The sequence below is a fragment of the Cebus imitator genome, unplaced genomic scaffold (genome assembly GCF_001604975.1).
Source record: "Cebus imitator isolate Cc_AM_T3 unplaced genomic scaffold, Cebus_imitator-1.0 Scaffold332, whole genome shotgun sequence".
NCBI lineage: Eukaryota > Metazoa > Chordata > Mammalia > Primates > Cebidae > Cebus > Cebus imitator.
Genome location: NW_016107647.1, coordinates 1,334,277 through 1,361,287, shown reverse-complemented (window position 1 = coordinate 1,361,287; position 27,011 = coordinate 1,334,277). Strand labels below are relative to the sequence as shown.

Sequence of the window (27,011 nt, the reverse complement as noted above, 5' to 3'; positions counted from 1 at the left end):
TAGGAGGCAGGTTTCCTTTTTCTTTTTTTAAAAGAAAAGTTGGGCCAGGTACGATGGCTCATATCTGTACTCCCCTCACTTTGGGAGGCCAAGGTGGGTGGATCACTTGAGCCCAGGAGTTTAAGACCAGCCTGGGAAGCATGGCGAAACCCCATCTCTACAAAAAATACGAAAATTAGCTGGGTCTGCTGGTGCATTGCCTATAGTCCCAGATACTTGGGAGGCTGAGGTGGGAGGATCACTTGAACCCTGGAAGCAGAGGTTACAGCAGTGAACTGAGATTGAGCCACTGCACTCCAACCTGGGCGGCAGAGCAAGACTCTGTCACACACATTAAAAAAAAAAAAAGAAGCCGGGCGCGGTGGCTCAAGCCTGTAATCCCAGCACTTTGGGAGGCCGAGGCGGGTGGATCACGAGGTCAAGAGATCGAGACCATCCTGGTCAACATGGTGAAACCCCGTCTCTACTAAAAATACAAAAAGTTAGCTGGGCATGGTGGCGTGTGCCTGTAATCCCAGCGACTCAGGAGGCTGAGGCAGGAGAATTGCCTGAACCCAGGAGGCGGAGGTTGCGGTGAGCCGAGATCGCGCCATTGCACCCCAGCCTGGGTAACAAGAGCGAAACTCCGTCTCAAAAAAAAAAAAAAAAAAAATAGAAAAAAGAAAACGATGATCAGGGGTTCCGCTTGCTGCTGGAGGAAGAGAGGCCATTGTTTCTTCTCATGGTGGTGTTGTGATTACTGTGGTTGAGGTGTGATGTTTCTTTTCTTTACTGGTATTTGGGCAGAAGACGGCCTCAGGGTCCCCAGGTTGTGCTACCTGAAGTCAGAGCAGGAGTGGCTGGGTAGATGAATGAATGAGTGAGTGAGGCCAAGGCTTTGGCGATCTGGGGATAACCAGCTCCTTGTCCTGCCCCTTGGGGACCTCCTCCTCATGGGTCCCCCTGCTTGCAGATGAGCTGGAGACCACGGGTGCCGTCAGCTACACGGTGGAGCTGAAGCGTTACGGGGGCCCCCTAGGCATCACCATTTCGGGCACGGAGGAACCTTTTGATCCCATTGTCATTTCAGGCCTCACCAAGCGTGGCCTGGCTGAGAGGTGAGCTGGGGCTTTGTGGGGACACAGGGTGGGCTCGGGGAACCCAGGAAGCAAGAGCTGGGGCTTTGACAAAGCCAAGCAAGATTTTGACCCCTGTGCCAACACTGACACTGTGGGTGACATCAGGCCAGTCACTTCCCCTCTCTGAGACTCAGGTCTGCATTTGTAAAGTGTCAGCCCCTGCCTGCCACGGCAGAGGACCGCACGCCAGCAGACCTCCTGGGCCCAGGTAGGCACTGGGTCAAGGCGTGCACATCCTCCTGCTCCCCACTTACCTGTGTCTGGAAAGTCAGCCCATTTGGAGCACTGGCTGTGTGCTGAAGAGGATGCGGCAGTGCCCGAGTACTCTGGTCCCAGCACTGCTTGTGGCTTTCCTGAGGCACTGGGGGACTGTCCCTGCTGCCCCTAGACTCTGAAACTGTAGCAGCTGAGGGAGCTGTGAGAACAAGGGTGTCCTAGCCCTGCCCCAGGGTGGGGTAAAGGTCAGAGGTGGAACGCGACCCCCAGTGTAGGTGAGACCGAGTCTTCTCCACACAGCTGGGCAGGGATAAATCCGGCAGGCAAGGAAGCGGTGAGCTCCCAGCACAGAGCGACAAGCCAGCTGTGAAAGGGGAGCATGGCCGGGTGGGGCTGCAGGGGCAAGCGTCCTGGGCGCAGGAGGGGCGGCGACTCGGTGGGTGGGCAGAGAATGGGCGGGATTCCGGGGCTTGGAGCCTGCTCCTGGAGCGCCCCCTGCTGGACACCGGGCAGACTGCAGAGGTCGGTGTGGACCCTTCTGACCCCAATGTCTTCATCAGCTAGAGCAGGTACTGGCACCTACTGCGTGTGCCTGTCCCCTCCGTCCTGGATGCTTGGGCTGCACCGACAACCCTCCTGCCTTCTACGGGCTGATGTAACTCAGTGCTGTCCAACTGAAATATAATTCGAGCCACTAATTTAATCAGACACTTTCTAGTAGCCACATTTGCAAAGCAAAAAGAAATGAAATTCATCTTAAATACATATTTATGGCTGGGTGTGGTGGCTCACACCTGTAATCCCAGCACTTTGGGAGGCCAAAGTGGGTGGATCATGAAGTCAGGAGATCGAGACCATGCTGGCCAACATACCTCATCTCTACTAAAAATACAAGTATTATTCAGGTGTGGTGGTGCGTGCCTGTAATCCCAGCTATTTGGGAGGCTGAGGCAGGGGAATCACTTGAACCAGGAGTCAGAGGTTGCAGTGAGCCACAATCGCACCGCTCTACTCCAGCCTGGGGACAAAGCGAGACTTCGCCTCAAAAAAAAAAAGTATATGTAAATATTGACTTCAACATATAATCAACATAAAAATGATTATGATCATGTTTTCTAATCTTTTTCATGTTACTCCTTCCCTATCTGGTGTGAATCATCTGCTTTCAGCACATCTCATTTCGGGCAGTCACATTTCAGGGGCTCAGCAGCCACCTGTGGCTGGTGGCTGCCGTACTGGACACCACCGCTCTGGTCCCTTCCCTGAACCCCCCATCCGCTGCTTCACTCACTACCCTCATGCAATGCCCAAGCATGACTCTCCAGGAGCTCCCGTCTGGGGTGACATCTACAGCCCCAGGGGTTCAAGACCCTTGACCCTAGTCCTCTGCCTCCTTTTCCTCTACCTGGCTCAGGTCACTCTGAGCAGCTGCTAAGCTTCTACCCTGCTCAGCCCTTGCTGTTTCTCAGAATCACCTTCCTGCCTCACCCCTAATGATACTATTTAATTGGTCAGAGGTGGGGACCAGGCACCTGCATTTTCAAAAAGCTCCTCAGGTCATTGTAATGGGTGCCCAGGAAGAAACCATGGGGCCAGAGCAGTGCCACTGCCTGGCCTCATCAGCCCTTCCTGCTCTGCTGTGAGGTCTTCTGGGCGCTGGTGATTATGCCCATTCTGCAGGTGGGAAAACTGAGGCCCAGGAAAGGGCGATAGCTTCCAAGGGTGCCTGCTGGAGGGAAGTAGGAATCCATTCCATTCATTCACCCTTCAGTTACGATTTGATAATAAAATTAGTATTACCACCCCCATTTTACAGATGAGGAAGCTGAAACTCGAGGGTTTAAGAAACTGGCCCAAGATCACATAGCAAGTATTTGGCAGCTAGTATGTGGGATTCAAACCATTCTCAAAACCTTTGCTGGACACTGGTGCCAGAACCTAATTCTACAGTCAGGTGGGATAATACCCTCCCAGATTCTAGACTTTATATCTCTATTAATGTGATCCAAGATCATACTTTCATGCTTTTGTTTTTGGCAGCTGGGGTCAGCCAGACTTGTGCCTTCTGGCTCTCCTGGGTTCCCTGAGGGCAGACCATCCCTCTGAGGCCCTGAGTGTCTAACTCCCACTCTCTGCCCTGCATCCACTCCTCAGGACTGGTGCCATCCACGTGGGGGATCGCATTCTGGCCATCAACAGCGTTAGCCTCAAGGGCCGGCCGCTGAGCGAGGCCATCCACCTCCTGCAGGTGGCTGGAGAGACCGTCACACTGAAGATCAAGAAGCAGCTAGACCGTGAGATTTGCTCATGCCCTGGGGGGCCACCCAGCACGTTTAGGAAGGGCAGTCCCTCTGTGCCAGGCTTTGCCTGCACACCCTCACAGAGTCCTCACTGCAGCCCTGTGGGGGTGGGCCTTCAACAGCAAAGGAGATAAGACTCAGAGAGGGGAGTGATGAGCCCAAGGCCACACAGCTGGCGCCAGGCAGAATCTGGGTCCGAACCCTGTTCTTCATGACTTCCTGCCTCTTAAGGTGCTCATGTGTGTGTGCTTCATGGCCATAACTCATGCATTCCTCATTGGCCCCTGAATATGTCCTCATGCCTTGGTAGAATGGCCACCATAGGCAGTGGAAGGGGCCTGAGCTAATCCAGCCTCCACTGGTGCTCACTGTGTGACCTCGGGCATGCTGCTCAGTGTTCACGAGCCTCAGTTTTCCCATCTGTGAAACAGGTTTGCTTATTAGTGCCACAGCCATATGTCAGCTCAGAAGGGCTCACTGCCTGTGAGTTTCCAGACCAGGCTGAAATGTACAAACTGAGGCTTGCTGGGAGTGTCTGTGAAGTCCGAAATGATGCCCTGCTCCCCTCCCAGGCCCCCTCCTACCCCACAAGGCGGGCAGCCACAGTGAGACCAGCGATGCTGATGAGGACCCAGCAGAGGCCCTGAAGGGAGGCATGCCAGCAGCCCGCTTCTCGCCAGCTGTGCCCAGTGTGGACAGTGCTGTGGAGTCTTGGGACAGCTCGACCACCGAGGGTGGCTTTGGGGGCCCAGGTAGCACCTTGGGGCCCTTGGGCAAGTGAGATGCTCTCTCCAGGCCACTCCAGCTGCTGGACCTGTGCAGGACTGTTCCCTGTGTCCGTCCCTCCATCCTGTGCCCATTCCTTTCCCTGTGCTCATCCCTCCCTCCTGTGCCCGTCCCTCCTGTGCTCCTCTCCTGGTATCCTATAGGGGCCCTTCCTGAAGGAAGGCCTGATTTGGCTCCATGAGCCGCTCTTGGGGCCCGTTGCTCCTGGGAGCATGGACTGCAGCCCTATCTTTTGATTTAGAACGATGGGTCCCACCCTGGCTGTTTAGCTTTACCCGCTGTGAAGTTATGGACCAAGTTGGTCTTTATTCTACTGTTTCCTTCCTTCCTAGCCCAATATCTAGCACACAGTAGGTGCCCAACAATGTTCATTCCATCCAGTTGAAAATAGGGAGGCCAAGAGCCCCCTCCCACCCCAGCCTACAAGACCCGATGTGGGGCAGACACTTCTGGGGCTCCCTCCCCGGCCAGTGCACGTTGAGACCCGGGGTGGCCTCGGGGAGGCGTCTGAGTCTGGTGGCTGGCCTCAGTGGCCCAGAGCCACTGGAACTCCCCATGGTCCACCTCAGAGGACTAGTGGAGCCAGGCCTCTCTGGGCCGTGGGTGGCTGCAGCCCGTCCTTGCCTGCTGACACCTGCTGTCCCTGGGCCTCAGCTTCCCTGTCTCCAGCTCTCCGTAAGCATCTCAGCTCATTTCATAGGGCTGGACCTTCAGGGCTCCCAAAGACAGGAGGTAGAGAGTAGGCCACATGTTCAGCTCCCTCCCTGGCAGGGTGATGGTCAAGCCCAGGCCGACGGAGTTGGGACAGTCACAGAGCCCCGGGAGTTAACTTCTGGATGACCAGGAGCTCCAGGGAGACGCTAGGAGGCAGAGGCCCTCAGAGGGCTGGGTAGACCTAGGCCCAGAGAGGACCAAAGATCTCCCCAAGGTCAACCAGCACAGCTGGAAATGTGGCAGGCAAGAGGGCAAGGTGAGGTCGCAGAGAACTCAGGGGCCCTTTTTCCACCGCCAGGGTCCTACATGCCACAGACGGCAGCCCTGGGAGTGACTCCGCAGGAGTGGAGATCAGGCCGGCTGAGGGGCAGCCCCCCACCCACCGAGCCCCGGAGGACGAGCTATACCCCAACCCCCGCCGACGAGAGCTTCCCCGAGGAGGAGGAGGAGGAGGAGGAGGATTGGGAGCCGCCAGCGAGGTCTGTGGTGGGAGCACCATGAAGGAGGAGGGAGCCATTGTGTCTTGGCTGGGGTGGGCGAGGGTGCCTGTGCCGAAGTGGTGGGGAAATGTAGGATCTTGGTGGGCTCCTGAGGAGGCGCCTCCTGGGAGAGAAGCACTGAGCAGAGCCACCTCAGCCAGACAGAGACAGCGGGAAGGGCAGACTGCTGGAGGGCACGGAGGGCTGAAGGTGTGGAGGGGGCCCAGCCTGCTTTGCCTTTCCCAACCCTGGTCATCTCCTGTTCTCAGAAGAGCAGCAGCACACTCAGAATTTGAACCCAGACCCACCTGACTTACCCCAGATGGCCTGATGGCCTCCTTCCAGGGCCCTCAGCTCACCGGCACCAGCCCTGGGTTGTGCCGTGTGGCTCTGAGTGGCTCAGCCGCTGGAGAAGCCCCCTGCAGAGAGCAGGCTGTGGAGAAATGCTGTTCCTCATCTGCCCAGGCCACCCTTGTACTGTGGTGCTTTTGATCAGGCAGTCCTTCCGCCTCAGTGCCTTTCCTCTGGTCTCTCTTGGTAAAATCCCTACTCATCCTGCAAAACTCAGCTCAAATTCTCCTGCCTCTGGGAAGCTTCCCTGTCTTTCTCAGGCAGAAGGGACTCCTCCCTCCCTCTGGTACCCACAGCTGCTCCTACAAGTTTCCTGGTGGCCTAACCACCTCGTGTCTATCTGATTAACTATTTAGCTGTCATCTCTACTTGGTGGCACCCCAGCTCCATGCCTGGCTCCTAGTAGGTGCTCAGGTATATTTTGCAAATGCATTTCCAGCTGTGTAAGAACAGGGGCCACACCTTATTCTCCTCCATATCCCTGTGCCCAGCACAGGACTTAGCTCAGGAAATGTTTGTGGAATTGACTTGAATGGTACAAGTGTTCTTCAGCCTCTGTCTTTTCATCTGTTACATGGAAAGGGAAGGAGGCAGCACATCCTCATTCCTAAGCTCCCTAAGAGAGCAAAGCCCGTGCGCCCTCATAAAAGAGCAAGTGCTTTGCAAACCACAGCATGCCATGTAACTGCCGAGGCCTTTGTAATTGGCAAGTGGCTTTGTGAAGTGTGAAATGTGAATCGTTAACTTTCTGAGACTCAGTGTTAGAGCTGATAACGGGTTCATACAACCTGTGATGGGAGTTATGGGTGGTCTCGACCCCTTCCCCAGCACAGATATTTCATCCTCTCCATCCATCTGTGTCTTTGCTGGCTCCAGCTCTGTCCTTGTCACTGTTCCACGGTGCCATGTGTCTAGGTGGGGCCAGGGGCTGTCCTCTGGGGCTGTACCATGGATCTCCTCTCTGTCTGTTTGTCTGTTTGTCCTCTGTCTCTCTTCCCAGGCATCCTGTGTCACCGCTCTCCACCCCGTCTCATCCGCCCCTGTTCTAACTGGCCACCAACAGTCCTGGTCGCCCCTAACTGCGTCTTTCCCTTATTCTGTGTCACCAACCACTGCCCTGGGGCCCCAGAACTGCCACTGAGGATGCCTGCCTGCCTGCCCGCCCACCTACCTTATGGCCTCTCGAGCCCAGGGCTGGGCCCTGGGGCCCCGAAGACTCCTCAGGCCCCAGCCCGCCCACCCGCGTGCCAGGAGTTGACACTCTCTGGTTCCTACGTTACAGCCCAGCCCCTGGCCCTGCCCGAGAGGAGGGCTTCTGGCGAGTGTTTGGAGAAGCTCTCGAAGACCTGGAGTCATGTGGCCAGTCAGAGCTGCTGAGGGAACTGGAGGTATGGCCACCTGCCCTGCAGGCCTGTGTGGGGCACCTGGGGCTGTGCACTCTGGTGTGTGTGCAACGGGAGGCAGGCGTGTTGGTGGGATCGTGCTCATGTGTAATGTGTATGTATGCACTCACCTGGGCACCCGCTGGGGAAAGGTGTCTTCACATATGTGCAGACTGTGCATGGACTCATGTGCAAGTGTGATTGAGAGCACTGTGATACTACATATTATCTATGTGGACATGGAATATGTGTGACATCATTGTGTACATTGAGAGCGGATGTATGTGCATGCATGGGAGCATGCTCATGCACAGTCGCTTGCAGAGTGTATTTCAGAACACGTGTGTCTGAGTGTGCACATGTAGGTGCACTGGGGCAGTTTTAGTATCTGTGTATGTACATGTGATACATGAATGTGGTTGTGGGCATGCCCCGTGGAAGCGTGTGGGTGTTAACATCAGTGATGACACAGGAAATAAGGGGCTGTGGGAAACCAGAGGTGAATGTGACTTTGTGTAAGGCCAACACTGCTCAGTGAATACAACAAGCTGCCCAGAAGGATCTAGAGAGGATCTAGCTTCCACTCTGAGAGCAATTTTATTTTACTTAAATTTCTATTTTATCTGTGCTTTTGCTCCTTTTTATTCCTAATATTGTTGATTGGGGTGATTTTTTTTTTTCTCTCTCCACTAGTCTTGCCAATTACTACGTTGCTCAAAGAACACATTTTTGGCTTTATTATTTTCTGGTTTATTCATTTGTTTGTTTAGCTTTGATATTCCGTTTATTTATGTTTAAGTAATGATACTTTTCTTGGTTTCTTAGCACCTTAATTTTCAGTCTTTCTTGTTTTCAAATAAAGTATTTTTTAAAGCTATGAATTTACCTGTAAGTATTGCTTTGGCTGCATCCCAAATTTTGCTAATGTACTTTTTTTTTTTTTTTTTTTTTTTTATTGTTTCTTTTTTTTTTTTTTTTTTTTTTTTTGAGACAGAGTCTCACTCTGTTGCCCAGGCTGGAGTACAGTGGTGCAATCTCAGCTCACTGTAGCCTCCACCTCCTGGGTTCAAGTGATTCTCATGCCTCAGCCTCCCGAGTAACTGGGATTAAAGATACGTGCCACCATGGCCAGCTAATTTTTTTCTATTTTTGATAGAGATGGGGTTTCACTGTGTTGGCCAGACTGGTCTTGAACTTCTGGCCTCAAGTAATCCACCTGCCTCAGCCTCCCAAAGGGCTAGGATTACAGGGGTGAGTCACTGTGCTTGGCCAATTTGCTTGTTTTCAAATTTACTGTATCATTGTTTTAAATGTGTTTCTGTTGTACACTATACATAGTGTGTTCTCTTTTTATTAAAGATGAATTTAGTCTACTTATATTTATTGTGACTACTAATATAATTAAACCTTTCAATCAGAGGTACACCTGAAAAAACATATAATTAAACTTAATTCTAGTATATAATTTATACTTCCTATTTATTCTGTTTTCTTTATACTCCTCCTGATCATCCATCTTTTTTTTTCTATTGATACATTTTTCATTACTGCTCACTCTCTCTACAATCTGCAATTTGGAAATTGTAAATTTTGTTTGTATTCTTGTAGCGATTATCTTTAATTCATTTGTTTTACTTTCAACCTTCAGTTTTTACATTGAAACCTTTTATTATTACTGAAGTTATATATGTGTATTGCGCAAAATTGAGTAAGCAAAACAGAATCAAAATAAGAAATCAAAAAAATGAGTAAAAATAAAACATAAGGACACAACAGTCCCACCACCAATAGATCACCACTGGTACTGCTTTAATGAGTTTATGTGTATTTTTAGATAATGAAATCATGAAGTATGTACTGTTTGTAGACTCCTTTTTTAGCTAGCTACTTCATTTTTCCATTTCTATATATTTTAATCTTTCCTAATACCAAGACCATATTCAGATTTCCTCAGTTGGACCCAAATTATCCAAACTAATGTCTAATCCATGTTTGGAGCTGATTAATATGTTTCTTAAGTCTCTCTTAATTTTAGTCCAGTGCCTTTTAAATGATACTAATGTAAAATTTTTGTTTATCATGATAAAAATTCATACATAAAATTTGCAATTTTATTTATTTATTTATTTATTTTTGAGATGGGGTTTTATCATGTTGATCAGACTAGTCTTAAACTCCTGACCTCAGGTAATCCACCCACCTCCGCCTCCCAAAGTGCTGGGATTACAGGTGTGAGCCACGGCACCTGGCCCAAAATTTGCAGTTTTAACCACTTTAAAGTGTACAATTTAGTAGCTCTAATTCCAGAACATTTCTAACACCCCAAAATGAAAACTTGTACCTTCCAATTCCCCCCTCTTCCCATCCCCTGGCAATCACTATCTACTCTGTCTCTATGGATTAGCCTATTCTGGATATTTCATAAAAGTGGAGTGTATACAGGTATTGATCGACTTACCACCTATGCAACTTACGACCATTCGACTTTACGACCACAATCGCTAGCCACGACTGCTCAGCATCTGGCAGCGCAAACGTTGCCCAGCTGGTCGTATGACAGTGCGGACCAGCTTCCGGCAGCACTACCATCTCCGTGTGCACCATTTCAACTGTACATATAGCCTACTCAACTTACAACCAAATCATGTTACGACCAGTCCGCGGTCCCAACCGTGGTCGTAAGTCGAGCACCAGCTGGTATTTGACTTTTTGTGCCTGGATTTTTTCACTTAGCTTAATGTTGTGGCATGTGTCAGTACTTCCTCCTTTTTTATGGCTAAATAATTATTTGGAGAGATCACTGAAGGTAAGGCCATGGCCTTACCTTATATTTTCAGTATCTTTTCTTAACTTGGTTTTTCTAACAAGTCTAAGCAATACCTTTGTCCTCCTCTTGAGTAAGACATGCACTATAGGATTCTTTCACTTCTCTCCAGACTATCTCCTCTCTTCTCCCAACTTGTTTATAAATTGCTCAAAATTCATGAGCGTGGGGCTTTATCAGAATATTTGACCAATTTCTGTTACCACCTTTCCTTCTTGCATACCCTTTTTATTTCTGAGTTCATCCTTTAAGATATTCTTTTACTGAGAATCTTGTTAGGTGGTAAACTGCCTTAGGCTCTGTGTTCTGAAAATGTCTTTCTTTTTTTTTTTGGCCAATAAATTTAGAAGTTTATAAATGTCTTTATTTCACCCCTGCTCTTAAATGATAGTTTAGTTGATTATGAAATTAAGCAATTACTCAGGGCTTTGAGGATTTTATTCTGTTGTCTTCTGGTAATGATCGTTGCTGCTGTTAGGTTCATTGTTGTTCCTTTGAAAGTCCTGTGTCTTTTCTTTCCAGGAGATTTGAGGATTTCTTTCTTTGTGATGGCTGGCTCTCTTGTTCTGATGTGTCTCAGTAAGAGTTTATTTGTCTTACTATAGACTCAGTCTGTTTTTTCAGTCTGAGGACTCATGTTTGCCTTCTATGCTGGAAAATTCCTAGTCATGGTATTTTCAATATTACCTCCTTCTTATTGTTGCCTTCTGTTAAGGTATGTTGGACACCTGTCCTCCAAGCATTCTACCCCCCATGTCTCTTAGCTTTTCTTTCATATTTTCTCTGTACTGTGTACCAGCTGCTTTCCTTAATCTGTCTTCCAATTCACCAGTTCGCTCTTGGCTGTATTTATTCCACTGTGTAACTCGTTTCTTAGATATTGTGTTTCAACTTCTCCATCTTTTATTCCTATAATTTTTTGTTTTTTTTAAATCTTTATAGTCTTTTTTTTAATGGCTTTTGCTTTTTATTTTCTTATTTTTCTACACATCCTAAACCAAGCTTATCCAACCTGCTGCCCACATGTGGCCCAGGATAGCATTGAATTTTACACAAATTCATAAACTTTCTTAAAACATTATGAGTTTTTTTTTTCCACTTTTTTTTGAAGCTCATCAGTTGTTGTTAGTGTTAGTGTATTTTATGTGTGGCCCAAGACAATTTCCCTGATAGGGCCCAGGGAAAACAAAAGTTTGGACACCCCTGTAAACAGACTTATTTCAAGGGTTTTTTTTTTTTTTTTTTGAGATGGAGTTTTACTCTGTCGCTCGGGCTGGAGTGCAGTCAATGGCATGATCTCGGCTCACTACAACCTCCACCTCCTGGGTTCAAGTAATTCTGCCTCAGCCTTTCAAGTAGCTGGATACTACAGGCATATGCCACCATGCTTGGCTAATTTTTTTGGGTTTTTTTCTTTTAGTAGAGACAGGGCTTTGCCATGTTGCCCAAGTTGGTCTCGAACTCCTGACCTCAGGTGTTCTGCCTGTCTCAGCCTCCCAAAGTGCTGGTATTACAGGCTTGAGCCACTGTGCCAAGTTCCTTGTTTTTAGTTCCCTGGGTGTGGATTTGCCTACTTGTTTTGTCTGTGGGCAGGTGGGCCTTTGCATCTCATCACTGCACTGCTTCCAGCTGTGGTCTCTTCCCAGGCACCCGCCTTGCTGTGCCCCACATTGTTGATCTATCGGTGATACTGTGCCACACACATCTTGGCTTTGGCCTTTGAACTGTACCAGTTCCAGACTGGTTTTGAAGTAATTCCTCAGCTTAGTGTTTCTGCACTATTGTGGAAGGCAGATTCTGGCCCCACCCTCATGCAGACGTGAAGCTAAGGGTTCCAGTTTGTTGCAGGTGATCCTCCCCATCCCCACCTGTTCAGGTCCTGCTGGTTCCCTTCTGTACCCCTGTGGGCCGACATTTTCCAGTCCCTATCCAGCAATGAGACGGCACTCGTTTTCCGGAATGGTACCCAGCTTCCTGCTTTGAGACTGTATTCTCGTTTCCCTGAACAGTACCCCAGCTCCAAACGTGTATGTCTCGTTCTGTTACCTTCCGTGGGCCACTAACTTCCATAAGCCAAACGGTTCCACTCCTGCTTATCCCTGTCTCTGAATTTTTCTTTCTTGCTTTGAAAGTGTTTATTTAAAAAAATGAAATCTATAATCTCTATGTGTTTGGAGGGAGGTGTGAAATTCCTGTATCAGCTCAGTCTGTATTTTAACTGGAAGTCCTTGAATTCTACAGTTTCAGGAGTCCAAGACCCTGTGATGCCTGGACTCTCTGATTCTATGTTTTAATAACTCTATTTTCCCAAAGTGAGGAGTCTTGTATCTTTCTTTTTGGATGCTGGCTCCCAGGCAGGTGAAGATCATTTCTAAGATGAGAAAAAGGTACTTCCCTGCCTCCTTATTCAATACCTTCCCCCGTTTTCCTATCTTCCACCCCACTCCAACGCAACAGTTTGGCCCTAAAACAGTTTTTATTTTTTAGAGAAGGATCTTGCTGTGTTGCCCAGGCTGGAGTGCAGTGGCATGGTCTCAGCTCACTGTACCCTTCACCCCCTAGGCTCAGATGATCCTCCCACCTCAGCCTCCCTAGTAGCTGGGACCCCAGGCATGCATCACCACACCTGGCTAATATTTGTATTTTGTAAAGACGTTGTCTTGCAATGTTTGCCCAGGTTGGCCTCACATTCCTAGGCTCAAGCAATCCTCCTGCCTCTGCCTCTCAAAGTGCTGGGATTGTATGCGTGAGCCATTGCGACCAGCCTAAAACATTTTAATCATAATCTGCCTTCCCTTAGGGGATCCCTAAAAGACCAAACCCCCACCCCAAATGGTCAGATAGAACTGTGCACTAATAGTGGGAACTCAGCTACTGTGATGGGCAGGAGGAGATGTTTCCAGGCTGGGGAGACACCTGTGTGCCTTTGAGATTGTATGATGTCACAGGTAAGAAGTCCATCCTCCCCTCCCAGCAGCTCCAGCACCCACACCTCCATCTCTGGATTTCCCAGCCTGAGTGTGAAGCTGTTTCCCTCAGGGCCACACACTTCCGCTGGCAGCTTAGAGCTTGGCATTTCCGACTGCGCAGCCCTTCCTCCCTGAGCCCATTCTAACTCCATTCCCTCTCTCCTTCCCCACTATCACCATCCTTGTCCAGACCACCAGTGTCTTTTCTTTGGACGACTACATGGCTCCTAACAGGTCTCCCTTCCAGCCTCCACCCCCCACCTGCCATCCACTCTTCATATGGCAGTCGGCACATGCTTCTAGAGCCACAGATTGGTTATGTCACCTTCTCCGCCTGGCTTCAGTCCTTCCGGGACTCCCTGCTGCTCCTGGGATGAAGTTCACGTTTCTTACTGTGGGCTACGGGGCACTGCAGGACTGGCCCATCACCACCAGCCACAGGGCCTGCTTCCAGATCTGCCCCCCAGCCCCGCAGGGCTTTGCACGTGATGTTTCCTCTGCCAGGGACTCTTCCCCTGGCCTCTTCTTCCTTGTCCTTTCCATTTCAGCTCTGGATGCTTCCCCAATCCCTCACACAGGACCAGGGCCACCTGTCCCAGGCTCTCACTTCTGGAGCTCCTCACCTCTGTAATACTTACTGCAGTGCATAATTTTATCCTGTTTGTTTGTGATTTAGCCATGTAGCAGAGTGGTTAAGACTCTTGACCTTGGAACTAGACTCTGGGTTCAAATCTTATTTATCTCTCTAAAGAAATAAACAGTTTTCTCATCTGTAAAGTGAAAAAAAAAAGGTATTTACTTGCCTTGTTGTACTGTAGAGAATAAAAGGGGTTACAGGTGTAAAGTGCTAAGAACTGACCTAGCTCTGGGTAAGCGCGAATGATGAAGCACCAGTGATGGTTATTCTCATTGTTAGTATGATTGCTTCATGACCTTCCACTCCACCACTGTTGGACCCAGCCCCAATGGGCAGGGCCCACGTCTGTCCTATTCACTGTTGCGCCCTTTGTGGCTGGCACATAGTAGGTGTCAGCGCATGCTGACTGCCTGCTGCAGCGAGCCAACAAGCATCTGAAAGAAGGGCCGTGTCCCTGCAGGCATCCATCATGACAGGCACCGTGCAGAGGGTGGCCCTCCAGGGCAGGCCTGGCCACCGGCCTTGGCAGAGGGGCCGGGAGGTACGAGCCTCCCCTGCAGAGATGGAGGAACTGCTACTGCCGACACCCTTGGAGATGCACAAGGTGGGCACTGGGGGTGAGCACAGGAGACCTGGACCCGTGTCCTGGCGCCATGAGCACCGCCGTGGGACTCCAGAGGGGCCCTGCCTCTCTCAGGGCTGTATTCTCCTCCACCACAAAACCTGGTTGAGTTTTCTAAAATGCTCATCATTTGGGTGACACACACACCTGTGATACACACTTGTCTATTATTATTTTTCTTTAAGTAGATGTGCTTCTTTTCCCCACTTAAGTTATTTTATCTATGTATTTTTTTGAGGCAGGATCTGGCTCTGTTGCCCAGGCTGCAGTTGTGCAATCATGGCTCACTGGAGCCTTGACCTCCTGGGTTCAAGTGATCCTCCTGCCTCAGCCCCCCAAGTAGCTGGGACCACAGGCGTGCACTACTAGAGCTGGCCAATCTTTGTATTTTTTTAGAAACAGGGTTTCACCGTGTTGCCCAGGCTGGTCTCAAACTCCTGGGTTCAGATGATCTGCCCACTCAGCCTCTCAACGTGCTGTGATGACAGTTGTGAACCACTGCACTCGGCCTTAGTTCATATATCATACACACATGCAAGCCTTCTATGTGTGGGTGTGACTTTTAGTATCTCACACCTTTACATCACTACCTTCAATGAGAAGCCAGTGTCTTGTGCCATCTATAGGTCACTGTATAAAAATAAGATACATGGAGGAGGACAACCCCTAGCCAATGGCCTTCAGAAGCTCTGAGCAGCTCTTTGGTAAATGGGAATGAGTGAGGGTCAGGGGAGGGAACAGTGCCCTGGCCAGGTCTCCTCCCTGACAGAGCCAGAGGACTGAGGAAGGGCTGAAAGGAAGTCACTCCTAAGGGCTCCCTTATGCTGGAGTGTCGTGGCCTGGAGCATCTGCTGGGGGAGAGAGGAGGGAGTGGGGCGGGAGTAGGTGAAGGCCTAGGGGCAGGAGGCTGGGGCACTGCAGCCTGGGGGGTGTGTGACTGGCCAGCGCGCTGAATGCCAGACCAAGGGACCTGGGCTATTGTGGGAGGCTGGGGGCAAAGGTCAGAGTTCCAGGAACCTCCCCCTCCTGCTGCTTCCAGGTGACCCTGCACAAGGACCCCATGCGGAATGACTTTGGTTTCAGCGTCTCGGATGGCCTTCTGGAAAAAGGTGTCTATGTCCACACTGTGCGCCCTGATGGGCCAGCTCACCGTGGGGGCCTCCGTCCCTTGGACAGGATCCTTCAGGTAACGCTGGGGCAGGGGGCCCATACTGGGAGCCTGAGGGTGGGGAAAGAGCCTGCATCTATGGGCTGTGAAGAGGGCACGACAATGCTAGTCGTCTGAGTCAGGTTAACTTAAGCTGCTTTGCGGGCCCCAGCACCCTGAGCCTCAGACGCCGAGCACACACAGACCTTTTTACTTATACCCCATGCCCACTGTGGGCCGGTGGGGGCCTTCCTCTCCCGGGGCTGATGGAGCATCCACCCATCTTGGAATTGACCCTCTAAGATATGTGGCCTCCTCAGACTCCACAGCAGAGGAAACAGACTGTAAAGTCACACGCAGGTTTTTTTCTGCCCTCACCCACAAGCAACCCTCGCCACATTGCTTCATAGCCGATGGACCAAACCCCTCATGTGACCTTCCTAACCGAGAGGGAGCCTGGGAGATGTGCTGCATCCTGTGCTGGGCAACCCCAGCCGCCCATTCTCATGCCCTGGCTATTTTTCTTCCCTCAGTGTTGTTTTTGCTGTATTTATACGAAATTTACTCAATTCGTGTTTTCTCTAAATTGATGGTGCTTTTTCAACTTACATTTACTTTGAAAGGAAACTTTCTGTCTCCATTAAGAGTGAAAAATCTAGCAACCCTTGCTTTGAAATAGGAAGTGGGTGTAAAATGCAAATAAAATAGAAGGAAGACTGTCACATCACACAGTTCTAGGCAGGAGGCTCTCTGAGTGTGTGGTCTGCTCTTTCATGGGAGAAAGGGAGAAAAGCAAGAGTTAGAGGGGTATGAAAGGTATCCCCGCCCCTTCCTAGGGCTTTCGCTTTGTTGAACTGTCACGGAAGGACTGAGAGCGAGTGAGAGGAAGCATGTTCTCTGCGTGTGGTGCTGGAGATGTCAGGGCTTGTGTCAAGGCGGGGGCAGGGCCACCTTTAGGACATCCCATGGCTCTCGCCCCCTTCAGCCCAGATGGGCTGACGCCTCGGCTCTGTTCCCTTGGTTGTGCCCCATGCAGGTCAACCACGTCCGCACACGGGACTTCGACTGCTGCCTGGCGGTGCCACTCCTGGCCGAAGCGGGCGATGTCCTGGAGCTGGTCATCAGCCGCAACGCGCTGGCACACAGCAGCCGGGCTCCCCGAGCGCCAGGCCCCAGCAGTCCCCGGATGCTCTGAAGTCAGCATGTGGGCCGGACTCCTAAGGGACCACCAGGCAGATCCTGGCTCTTAGACACGTAGCTGGGCTGGAGAAATGGCCACCCATTCATCCGTCTGTTGGTCTGGCAGCCCCTGAGCTGGGGATGAGGCTTGGTCTCTGTTCCCCAGGTCTGTGGTGACTGGGGTGCCAGGCCGGGAGGTCCACCCTAGTTGGAATGACAACTGGGGTCTCTTGCTAAGTTGGGTGTCCAAGATGCCCAGAGGAGCCTCCCTTAGGAAGGGTTGGGACAGGCTGCTCAGCCGAGAGAAGAGAGGCCTGGGGGCTGTCCCGGGTCCCTATGGGACCTCTATGGAGAGGTCGAAGATGTAGGGAGCACTTCCTCCCAGCAGAGCCATGGAGCTGGAATGCGCTGCGAGGAGGAGTGAGTTCTGGGCCACAGGACGTGAGCAGGATACCCCAGTGCAGTGATGCACTGGGGCATGAGGCATTCCCATGATGCGTGCACACACACTCAGGGGATCGGCTTCCTAGAGGGGAGCCACTTCATCTAGAGACTCAGCTGCCAGGGAGGACCCTGCTTCAGATGGGAGCCCAGCTCCTCTTCTCCAGAATGGGAGTTTGGGGCTTGCCAGACCTGAGATTCTGAGATTCCCAGAGTCTGGTCCCCACTTATGAGACGCCTAAGTTGGGGCATCTGGGATCCCAGGAAGTGCTGGCCCTTTGATTCTGAAAGTGGTGATTCTTTCATTTCAGCATCTTGGTCTGAAGCTTCTGGGACTTGAGACTGTAGTTCTGGGCCCATTGGGCAGGCTCTGTGGGCCTTGGGCTCTCAGCCCTCCTGCTGCTTCTGTAGGTTGTGTGGCCGCTGACCCATCTGCACACCCACTCAGCCCAAGCCCCTCCACGTGGGAGGGGTCATTTTGGGACAAAAGACCCTGGCGCTTTCATTTGCCTGCCATCCAATGAAGATTGAAAAGCAATGGACACAGGACCTGGGAGGCAGTAGCACTCCTCTTTACAGCCAGATCAGCGGAGGGAGGGAGATGGTAGAGAGACAGGCCGAAGAAAAAGATAGGACACTCTTGCCCAGCAGAGGGTGTCCAAAGTGCTCATTAAAATAAGTCTATTCCCACTTGAAATCTGGAAGCACCAGCATCCCTTAAAATTGTTGTCCTCAGTGTCCACAAATCAGAGACCCTCTTCATTTTGAGAAGGGCACAGGCCTCCCCGGTGGTCTGGCAAGCGGTGCCTGGAGTGGAGTGGGTAGGGGTGAAGTCAGGGCTGGGGATGTGCTTTGCCTGCCCAGCTCTTACAGGCGTCTCAGGAAAACGGGGCACCCACTCCCACCTCCAGGCAACCGGGGGTGCCTGGAGGCTAGAAAAGTGCTTTTCCATTTGAGGGAACAGACGAGGAGTCAAGAGGCCTGTTCTTTTCACCCTGGGTCTGTTATCTGTTTGCTGTGTGACCCAGTCTGTGTTGGACCCCCAGCCCCTCTGGACGATCATGGGTGGACAGTCTTGAACAAACAGGCCTCCTGGTCAAGGCCAGAACCATCTCTGCCAGCCCACCAAGGCCTCCTTGGGGACCTGCCCACGCTGTCTCCAGGGGGCCTGCCCCCCTCACCCCTCCCCTCCACTTCCCCGGGCCCTGCCCCTCGGCACCCTCCCTGAGGGCTCGGCATGCCTATGCCTGGGGTGCCCAGTGCCTCTGCCATCTTGGATTCCTGTGTTCTCAGCCCAGGGTGAAAGGGTACTGCCTGTCACAAGGCACCAAGCGAAAGCCAAGAGCGCTCACTTTTGCAGGTGAGGGAAAGCACGGCACAGGACAGGTGTGGCTTCTGGACACAAGCAGCCATAGCTGTGTGACCTTGGACAGGTGGCTCAGCCTCTCTGGACCTCTGCTAAGCAACAGGGCTGAACAGGACACACTCTCAGGGCCTCTCGGCTTGGGAAAACTGCATTGACTCCAGGACTCCAGGCGAGGGAAGATGTACCCCGACTCTAACCAATACCCCGTCTCCCTCCTCGGGCTGAGGCCTCTGCCATTCTCCCAAATGTATGCAATCAGGCCCGTGGCAGGCCTCCCAGCCACGCCGGCCTCCTCATATGCAATATTTCTCCTGGCTTCTCATGGGGATGTCATCCCAGACTTGACATTTCCTGACACCCTTCCCCAGCGAGCGTCCTGCCTGCCTATGCATTTTGGGAACAGCCCCTGTGACATGTCCCCTTCTACCTGCCTCCTCCCCCAAAGCTGTATTTTTCTCTGGCTTAGATTAGCACATATTCCTCGTAAAGTATTTTTCTACATCGGGTTTTCTTAGGACTCTTGGGAAGCACAACACGCCAAGGGGCTGTATTGCAAAGGCCGCCTATGGTCTGTTTGGGGCCCTCGTCTAGGTCTTTGTCCCACCAGGGGTTGCAGTGGCTTGGGGGTAAGTGCTATGGGGGCTATTTTTTAAAATAAAGTTATTTAAATTCACCTAGAGTAGGGTGTTTGCTTTTTTTTTAGAGTCAGCTTCTGTATGGGTCTCGTGACATCTCGCCTGCTTTTGATGAATTCATTAATTCAAAAAGTTTGCCGTTTGCTTCCATCATCCCGCCTCTGGGCATACGACATGAATCAGGCAGATTTAGGTCATGTCTGCACATTCTGGTGGCAGGCAGACAATGAACAAGGAAGCACATAAAGAATGATTTCAACAGGCATAACGTGCAACAACAACAAACAAGAGGGAGCTATGGGCTAGAGGGGCCAGGTTGAGGGGCTTTAGCGCAGTGTTAGTAGGGGTTTATCTCATGAGACGACATTTGCAATGAGACCTGAAGGCAGGAGCCAGCCTCCCTGGAGACCTAGAGGAAGAGTGTCCCAGGCAGCGGGCACAGCCAACTGTGCAAAGGCCATGAGGTAGGAATGAGTTTGGCGGGTTCAAGGAAGAGAAGGCCTGGGAGGGGAATGGGGTGGAGACTAGGTTAGAGGTAGCAGGGAGTGGTCTAGAAGGCATGGGTAGGGGGAATGGATTTGATTCTCTGTGCAGCGGAAGACCAGAGGCAGACAATGGTGCCTGCGTGTGGAGTCTCTTTAGCCCAGGGTGGGAAGGTAGTGGCAGGAGGCCGGCCTGGGGTCCAGCTGCTTGCTGCCCTGGAGTGTCCAGAGGGTGTCTAGGGCAGGTGAGCTGTGGGGCCTGGGACCCAGAGGCCAGGGTCAGGCCCCACTGCGGGGGGTGGGGGGGCACAGTTCTGTGATCGGAGGAAGAGCTTCTTCCCAGGAAGTGAGTATCCTACCTTGGGAGCAGTGCAGGCAGGGAAAGGCCGAGACAGGTAGCAGGCACTGCTCTGAGCGCTTGGTAAGAACTTGCTGGATCCTCCCAGCAGCCTTTGGAGGTGGGCTCTATTCTTGTCCCATCATGACAGATGAGGAAACAGGCACAGAGAGTTTGAGTAACTTGCCAAAAGCCACATAGGTAGCAAGGGATGGAACCAGGGCTTGAACACAAGCCACATGGCCAGGACACATAGAGAGGGAGGGAGGGAAGCAGAGGCTGTCAGAAAGAGCCAGAAAATGGGAGTACAGTGGTGTTCTATTCAACGTTGTCTATAAATGAGTTACTGAGAATTTTGACTGGTTAGTTGGGCAACGGACCTGACTGATTCCCGATTTTGTCCAACCCAAAGGGTGGGGGAGGCTGTGAGCAGGAAGGCTGCCCCAAACACAGACCAGTTCTGAGGCCAGAGAGCCCCTAACTGGATGTTAATGAGTGACTGCACCTGGTGGTGGGGGAGTGGGAGAAGGACAATCAGGTTAGCTCCTCACTACCCTTCCCCCACCCGGCCACCCTTCAGCTTCCTGCACTTCCAGGAGGGCAGCCCAAGGCTAAAAAGGAGGGACTGACAGCAGCAGCAGGTGAGCGCCTAAGGCTAAGAGCATCCCCTCCAATCATCCTGGTGGCCTTGATGGGGACAAAGGTTTATTCCAGATGGGGAGACTGAGGCTCGGGTGACTGCTGCCAGATCTCCCAGCTATACAGGGCCAAGCACGTAGCAGGTAGAATCAGTAGAGCCAGTCAGAGCAGACCACGAGCTCTTGGGCCTGGGTGTGAATCCAGGATCTTTCATGGACTAGCCTTGTGCCCATGAGCGAGCAAGCCGCTTCCTGTGAGCCTCCGTGTCGGAGCCTCTAACCTGGGATAATACCTACCTTTGAGGAGCGTCCTGGGATTGGATGGGAAGCCCTTTGTAAAACGTAAAGCGTTTGCCAAACGTGGTGGGGGACAATGCCTCACCGGAACACAACCCCCACACATGTTGGATTTTAAAAAGGAAATGTTTATTTTCATGTTATAAGGTGATTACAAACTCCTCTAAAAAAAGCAAAGATGAATTTAAAATATTGATATACATATTTATCTAAAAAGCAAAAGAGAAAAAAACCCCTGCAAAATACAGGGAGTCATATCATAAAACATTTATACACAAATGCTTGTATACTGCAAGACTGAACTACACACCACGGATCTTGTTCAAATACAAATGTTCCTCCTCAGAAGAGTCTCTTGTTGGTTGATTTTTTTTTTTTTTTTATAAAAGTTTAAAATACCTTAAAAATATTTTGAAGTTTTAAAAAAATGTCCTGATGAGCCAGACATATTTCTGGAAGGAGGAAAGACCCACGTTCTCAGCTTTCTCTTGTGCTAAATACAGAGTCACAGTTGCTAGGGATTGGAAGATTAATTGGGTTAAAAAAAAAATGAAACCAACATCTCAATTTGAAGCCAAATATATAACAGGATGCTCCATTCCTCAAAGAACACGTCAGAACATGTCTGTAGTGACATCCACAAGAGAATAATGAAAAACTGCTTCCTATTAAAACAATACATATTCTGAGGGTCAGGGGGAGAAGGAAAGGAGGAGGCTGCCCCCGGTTTCTGGACTGCCCACCTCTACAAGCTTTGCTCTCTGGGTTTGTTTTGTTTAGTCTTGTGGTTTTGTACTTCAACTTTGCACACAGAGGTATTTACCACATCTACACAGACAGCCTGGCCTGGGACCACAGGGGTCTGAGGGATGGATGGGACCTCAGGCCACCTCGAAGGATTTTCTCCTGGGTCCTTTCCTGGCTTGTGTCTGAGTCTCGGGTATAGGGGGTGGGGGCAGTAAGGTGACTCTGCCTTTAGATTAGCTGCCCAGAGCATTTCCCCAGGGAGAGGGGCTGTGCTGGGAGATGCTGGCTGGGCAGGGGATCACTGGGTGACGGTACCTGGGTGATACAAGAATGCCCTGAGCTGGGCTGGGGGGACATGCTCTGCTCCCGCCTTATGCTTCCCCACTGTCTTTGGGGGCGTGCTGGGGGCCTGGGGGCAGTGAAGGAGCTGCACATGGCCCAAGGGGTTATGCTGTCCTGGAAGGAGAGCATCCAAGGCCACTTTCTGCTGCCTATGAACTGCCCGCAGAGCCTTGGGGTCAGTCTGGAGCCAGGGTGACTTCATCTAAATCCTGCCTAAGGATCTGGCCCACCTCTGGCTTCTCTGCATCTCAGTTCCCTCTTGCACAAACAGGGATCTCAATTCCAATCTCGCCGTGGGCTGCTGGGAGGAAGAAGGGCGCACCCATGCAGGGCTGGAGTGTGCAAGTGCTCGCCACCTCTACCTGAGGCCAGAGTCACCCAGCTCACCAAGCCACAGCATGGGCCCTGTTATTCTGCGAGGATGGTGGGAGTGTGGGTGCTGCTGCTCCCCGCATCCCTGAACATGGGGGGCAGGGCATTTCCTTTTTCATAAAGGCTTGTCCTTGGTTGTCAGGAAGACCTTGAAGATGTTGCTCGATGTAGCCCTGGTCTTACCCTCACTATTCCCTGCACCTACCTCGGAGAACCTGCCGCTAGAGCTGCTTCAAGAAAGTCCAATTCCGTTCCTGACTCACAGTGCCTCCCTGGGCCTTAGTTTCCTCATTTACAACAAGGACATTGGGTTAGGGAACCCTGGAGGCCCTTCTCTCCCTGACAGTCAGGAATCTCCACTGTGGCCCTAGCATGGTCCATCTCAACACAGCATCTCCCATTTCTTCATCTTAAAAAGTTGCTTCAAACAACCCCCTCACTTCCTTTCCAGATCTGGCTGGCTGGGCTATGTGTGGGCACCAGCATTTCTGACCCATCCCAAGCAGAAAGCAGGTGACGGACTTTGCCCGTTCTCTATAGACAAGTGGACCAGAGTCACGAGCTCCCATGGAGTTTCGTTTATATGGAGACATGAAGGTTGAGCATTATTACACAGGTACTTGCAGAGCTACGCTCTGCACACAGAGCCAGGGCTGGGTGAGAGGGCTGCAATTGGAGACAGGTGCCTCGGGAGAGGGTCGAGGAATGGCTTGGGGAAGGTGGCCGGCCTTCCTTCCAGGCGGGGCCTGGGGACTTGGTCTGCATATGTCTTTGGTCTAGAATTTGGTCTGGGAATCATAAGAAGAGGCCTTCCTCAGGCCATATCCAGAATGTTACAATTCGCCTACCAACCCAAAATAGTGTGGCCTTTCACCCGGGGAGGAGCCCCTGCTGTGGAGACAGAGCATGAATGACCACAAATGCCCAGGTAGCCACTGCGTGCCAAGCCCCCTCTTCCCCACGTGCCACCTGCCCTCAGTCATTGACAGTGGTTAGTTTACTAAAATTATACAAGACAAAGGAAAATAGGTCACGATGCTACTCCATAAAATCAGGGAAAAACAGTAAAATCAAATCAGACGCCACGGCAACCATAAATACGTAACAAAAATAAGAACAGGTTAGAATGGGGAGAGTTTGGAATAGGACTGGGTGTTGTTTGGCAGAGTAGATAGCTTTGGAAACAGTGAAATGTGTATGCTTGCCAAAGACGGGGTTCAGAATTGCCCCTTGGGAGGGGGGAATCAAAGGCTTACTCCTCCTCCCGAATTTAAAAAGGGGGTTTCCAGAGTTCCAAGAACCCCTGCTATGAAAACTCTCCAGTCTGCACCCCTCGAGGCAGTCACTGCCTTTGTGCGTGATCATGCTTCGGTTCCATTTAGACTGAGCTTGGAAGTGACTGTTCAAATGGCACAGTTTAGGTCCAAATAGGGGCTGGGTGGGGTGTGTCTGCCCACGGGGTTTGAAAGGTGTAGTACCTTCTCTCCTGGTTCAGAGACAACCTCTGTTCTACATAAGGCCCTTGGTCAAGCCAGTTCTGTGGGGGCCAGGATCCTGACAATCCCAACCTTCTAGAAAACTCTCCTTGGCCTTCTCTTTTGGGTTCCCATGTGGTGAATGTCTGACACCAGCTATTGCAGGGGTTTTGAAGTGATGTGCTTTGCTATAGCCTAGGTCAGCACCACAGGCTGCCCTTGTTCTGAACTGGGAGCACTTCCCCCAGTGGAGGATCCAGACTCAAAAGCTGCTCTTGGTGTGCTCTGCTAGGTGCCAGGGCAGCCCAGGGTGGCATCTTGAATGAGGGCTTGGCAGGAGTCTCCCAGGCTCTGGGAGGTGAGCACAGAGCTGAGGGTGGGAAGATGAGGAAAGAAAGCACGCCTCCCCTACACTGGGCCCATCTGCTTGCCTGGCGCCCACATCCTTTGGTCCACTCACCTCCCCACCGCTCCCCTCATCCCTCCACAGGTGTGTCATGCTTCATTCCTGCAGGCAACTTTAAGAGATGCTGAGATGTTGCTTGGGGCATGACCAGAACCTGCTATGACCCCATTCAAATGCAACAGACTCATCTGAGCCCTGAAACCCCAGCTCCTGCTGGGAGGACCTCTGGTCCTTCTCTGCCTCCAGTGCCCCAGGAAGGACTGTGGCCCCCCATGCCTTGGCCACCTCTTGCGAGGATGAGTTGTCAGCCCCATTCCTGCCAGCCTTCTTGGATCTCTAGCTGCTCCCTCTCTGGCCAATGGTTCTGACCATCTATTGACTATCCACCCACCATCTCAAAATTAAAAGTGGGATTTTGCATCTGGTGCAAGTTTCTACAGCTCTTACAATAAGACTCTGCTATAGGGCCTCCTCATTCAGCTTCAGCCAGTCTCTTTTATGTGAAGGGTTGGTTCATTCATTTGGCATCTTTCTTCTTCACTAAGCCAAGATTCATAAGGTATCTCCTCACCACCCTCCTTTCTCCTTCCCTCTGGGTCTGCCAGCTAGTGGATCCACTGGCCTACTATTTCTTCCAACTGAACCAGGATTTGGAAGGTACACCACCTTAAGATGGGTCTGGAGTCCCAGGAAAATGCCATCCTGCGTTTGCTGGACAGAACTTTCTGCCAGCTACACAGCACCGAAGAATTGCTTTTGAAAATGAGATCTATTGCTGGCAAGAAGATCGATTCAAGTGGTAAAAGTATATCACAATCTCTAAGTGTATATATACTTATATGTAAAAAAAAATACAAAGAAAAATTTACCAAATTCCCATAAAATACATCTAATTCAGTATGAAAGCTCTGCCTCTCCACGGACATTTTCCCGTGGGTTTTCTTTTTGTACAAAATATCCCCCAAATCAAAACAAAATACACACACGCACGATACACACACATACACCCCCACACATACACACACACAATTACATTTTCTGTGACAATTACAAAAAAAAAAAAATCCTAGTGCAAATATAAAGCTCTGTAAACCTGGTCCTATGAGAATCTAATGTTAGTAAACAGCAGGAAAGCGGCCGGCCCCGTCGACCCGAGAGAGCTCACATCATGGTCTCCACAATGATGTGTGTTGGTTTCATGAGAGTGCCGTTCATGACGGTGCGAGAGCTGTAGGGCGTGGCTCCTTCGCGCTCCACAGCCCAGCGGTTGGGTTCCCTTGGGGTCAGCAGGTACTTGACTCTCTGGAAGAAGGAAGACAGGAGTGGGGAGGAAAAGTCAGGTGGCCTGGTCTCCCCTTCGCTGGGGCCATCTGCTTCCTCCTGAACTGGCTGATGTGCTGTGTGGTCTTTGGCAAACTCACACCTTCTCTGAATCTCCTGTTTTTGTCCTTTTTGGAAATGAAAGAATTGAACTAAGGTGCTCCTAAAGTTCTGCTAGGCCCTGACTCAAGGCAGAATTCCTGTTGGTAATTTCCTTCCTTGGACAACCCCTGCTTACATTCCTACAGGGACTGGGGACTCAACCTCCACGTGCTTTATTCTTCTATGGAACTGAAATACGCCTCCCTGTGATTCCCTCCCCGACTTCTCTGCCTTGAAAAGCAGCAGCTTAGTTCCTGTCCTGTGTATGCCCTGAGTTGGACAACTGTCTTAAGCCTCCATGGCTTCTACCTTCTCCAAGAAGAAGCTCCACACTCCTCAGCCTCCCATAAGCTACACTTCCTGCCTTTTTGCAGAGACAGGTCTTCCCTATTTCCCTGAAGGCATCCAGTCCTCCCAGCAGGGTTTCTGTCTTAAGGCCTTGGAGAACCTCTCTTGCATTTGAGCTGCCCTTCCAAGGAAGAGGAGCTGCATGGGAATTCTAGATTATTCCTGAGCAGGGTGAGTTTTGTCCTCATAGTTGGTTGAGGGTCCTCTCCGAGGACACCCAGAAAATTCATGTCAGAACTGGGGCTCAGATTCCAACCCCCAGCCCACCTCTTGCCAAGTGTTCACTCAGAGACTCAAAAAGGCCAGAAAGAACAACAACAAAAAAAGCCCTCTTTCTAGGCATTTACATTCAACTTAGGTATGTTACGAATATTTAAAAGCTGCTTTTATAAAAGCTGGGACTATAGGCACGGTAGTACGTGCCTATAGTCCCAGCTACTCAGGAGGCTGAGGCAAGAGGATCGCTTGAGCCCAGGAGTTTGAGGGTGGGATCGTGCCACTGCACTCCAGCCTGGGCAAAGGAGCAAGGTCCTCTTTTTTTTTCCTTTAAATCCAGTTTTCCATCTTTTCTTAAAAAGTTGCAAGATCTGGCAACTGTGCGCTCAGGTTCCCTCCTTTCAGCACCTTCTCCAGTTTGCTCCCAGCCCTACCTCGTGGCTTTCCTCACCTGAGCCACCTGGCAGCTCTCCCTCTTTTACTTTGCTTCTCCATGTCCACACAATGTGCTGTGCATAGGAGGATGGAGGACAGTCAAACCCCTAGGCAGCCACCTGGGGCTCTGCCTACAAAGGAGGGTCAGGCACAGCTGGAGTCATCCTGGGACAGAGGTCTGGGTTTGCCAGAACCTGGCTCAGAGAGAAGCTCATGGCTGGGAGGACACCTTGATTACTTGTGCAGGTGGGAGCCCCGGAGGGGCACATGGGAAAAGAGACGGATGGTGGCTCAGCTGCCTTCAGAGGGGGCTTTGGTGAAGTCAGAT

The 27,011-nt window shown here is 51.0% G+C and overlaps 2 protein-coding genes across 10 annotated transcripts in view; one reads left to right on the top strand and one right to left on the bottom strand.

Annotated features, from left to right (window-relative positions):
• The window catches only part of GRIP2 (glutamate receptor interacting protein 2), a 113,097-nt gene extending 91,638 nt beyond the window's left edge, over positions 1–21,459 (top strand). For 5 of the 6 annotated variants that reach the window (XM_037730133.1, XM_037730134.1, XM_037730132.1 and 2 more), the window contains 8 exons: positions 953–1,097; positions 3,489–3,628; positions 4,207–4,386; positions 5,433–5,613; positions 7,247–7,352; positions 14,237–14,380; positions 15,438–15,584; positions 16,582–21,459. In XM_037730133.1, coding sequence (XP_037586061.1) covers positions 953–1,097; positions 3,489–3,628; positions 4,207–4,386; positions 5,433–5,613; positions 7,247–7,352; positions 14,237–14,380; positions 15,438–15,584; positions 16,582–16,740 — 1,202 coding nt within the window. In that variant the 3' untranslated portion in view covers positions 16,741–21,459. The remainder of the gene's footprint in view (positions 1–952; positions 1,098–3,488; positions 3,629–4,206; positions 4,387–5,432; positions 5,614–7,246; positions 7,353–14,236; positions 14,381–15,437; positions 15,585–16,581) is intronic. The other variant, XM_037730135.1, reaches the window with a different exon arrangement.
• Positions 21,460–22,940: 1,481 nt separating this feature from the next.
• Positions 22,941–27,011, bottom strand: part of SLC6A6 (solute carrier family 6 member 6) — an 87,582-nt gene continuing 83,511 nt past the window's right edge. For all 4 annotated transcript variants that reach the window (XM_017505048.2, XM_017505049.2, XM_017505046.2 and 1 more), the window contains one exon: positions 22,941–25,564. In XM_017505048.2, coding sequence (XP_017360537.1) covers positions 25,424–25,564 — 141 coding nt within the window. In that variant the 3' untranslated portion in view covers positions 22,941–25,423. The remainder of the gene's footprint in view (positions 25,565–27,011) is intronic.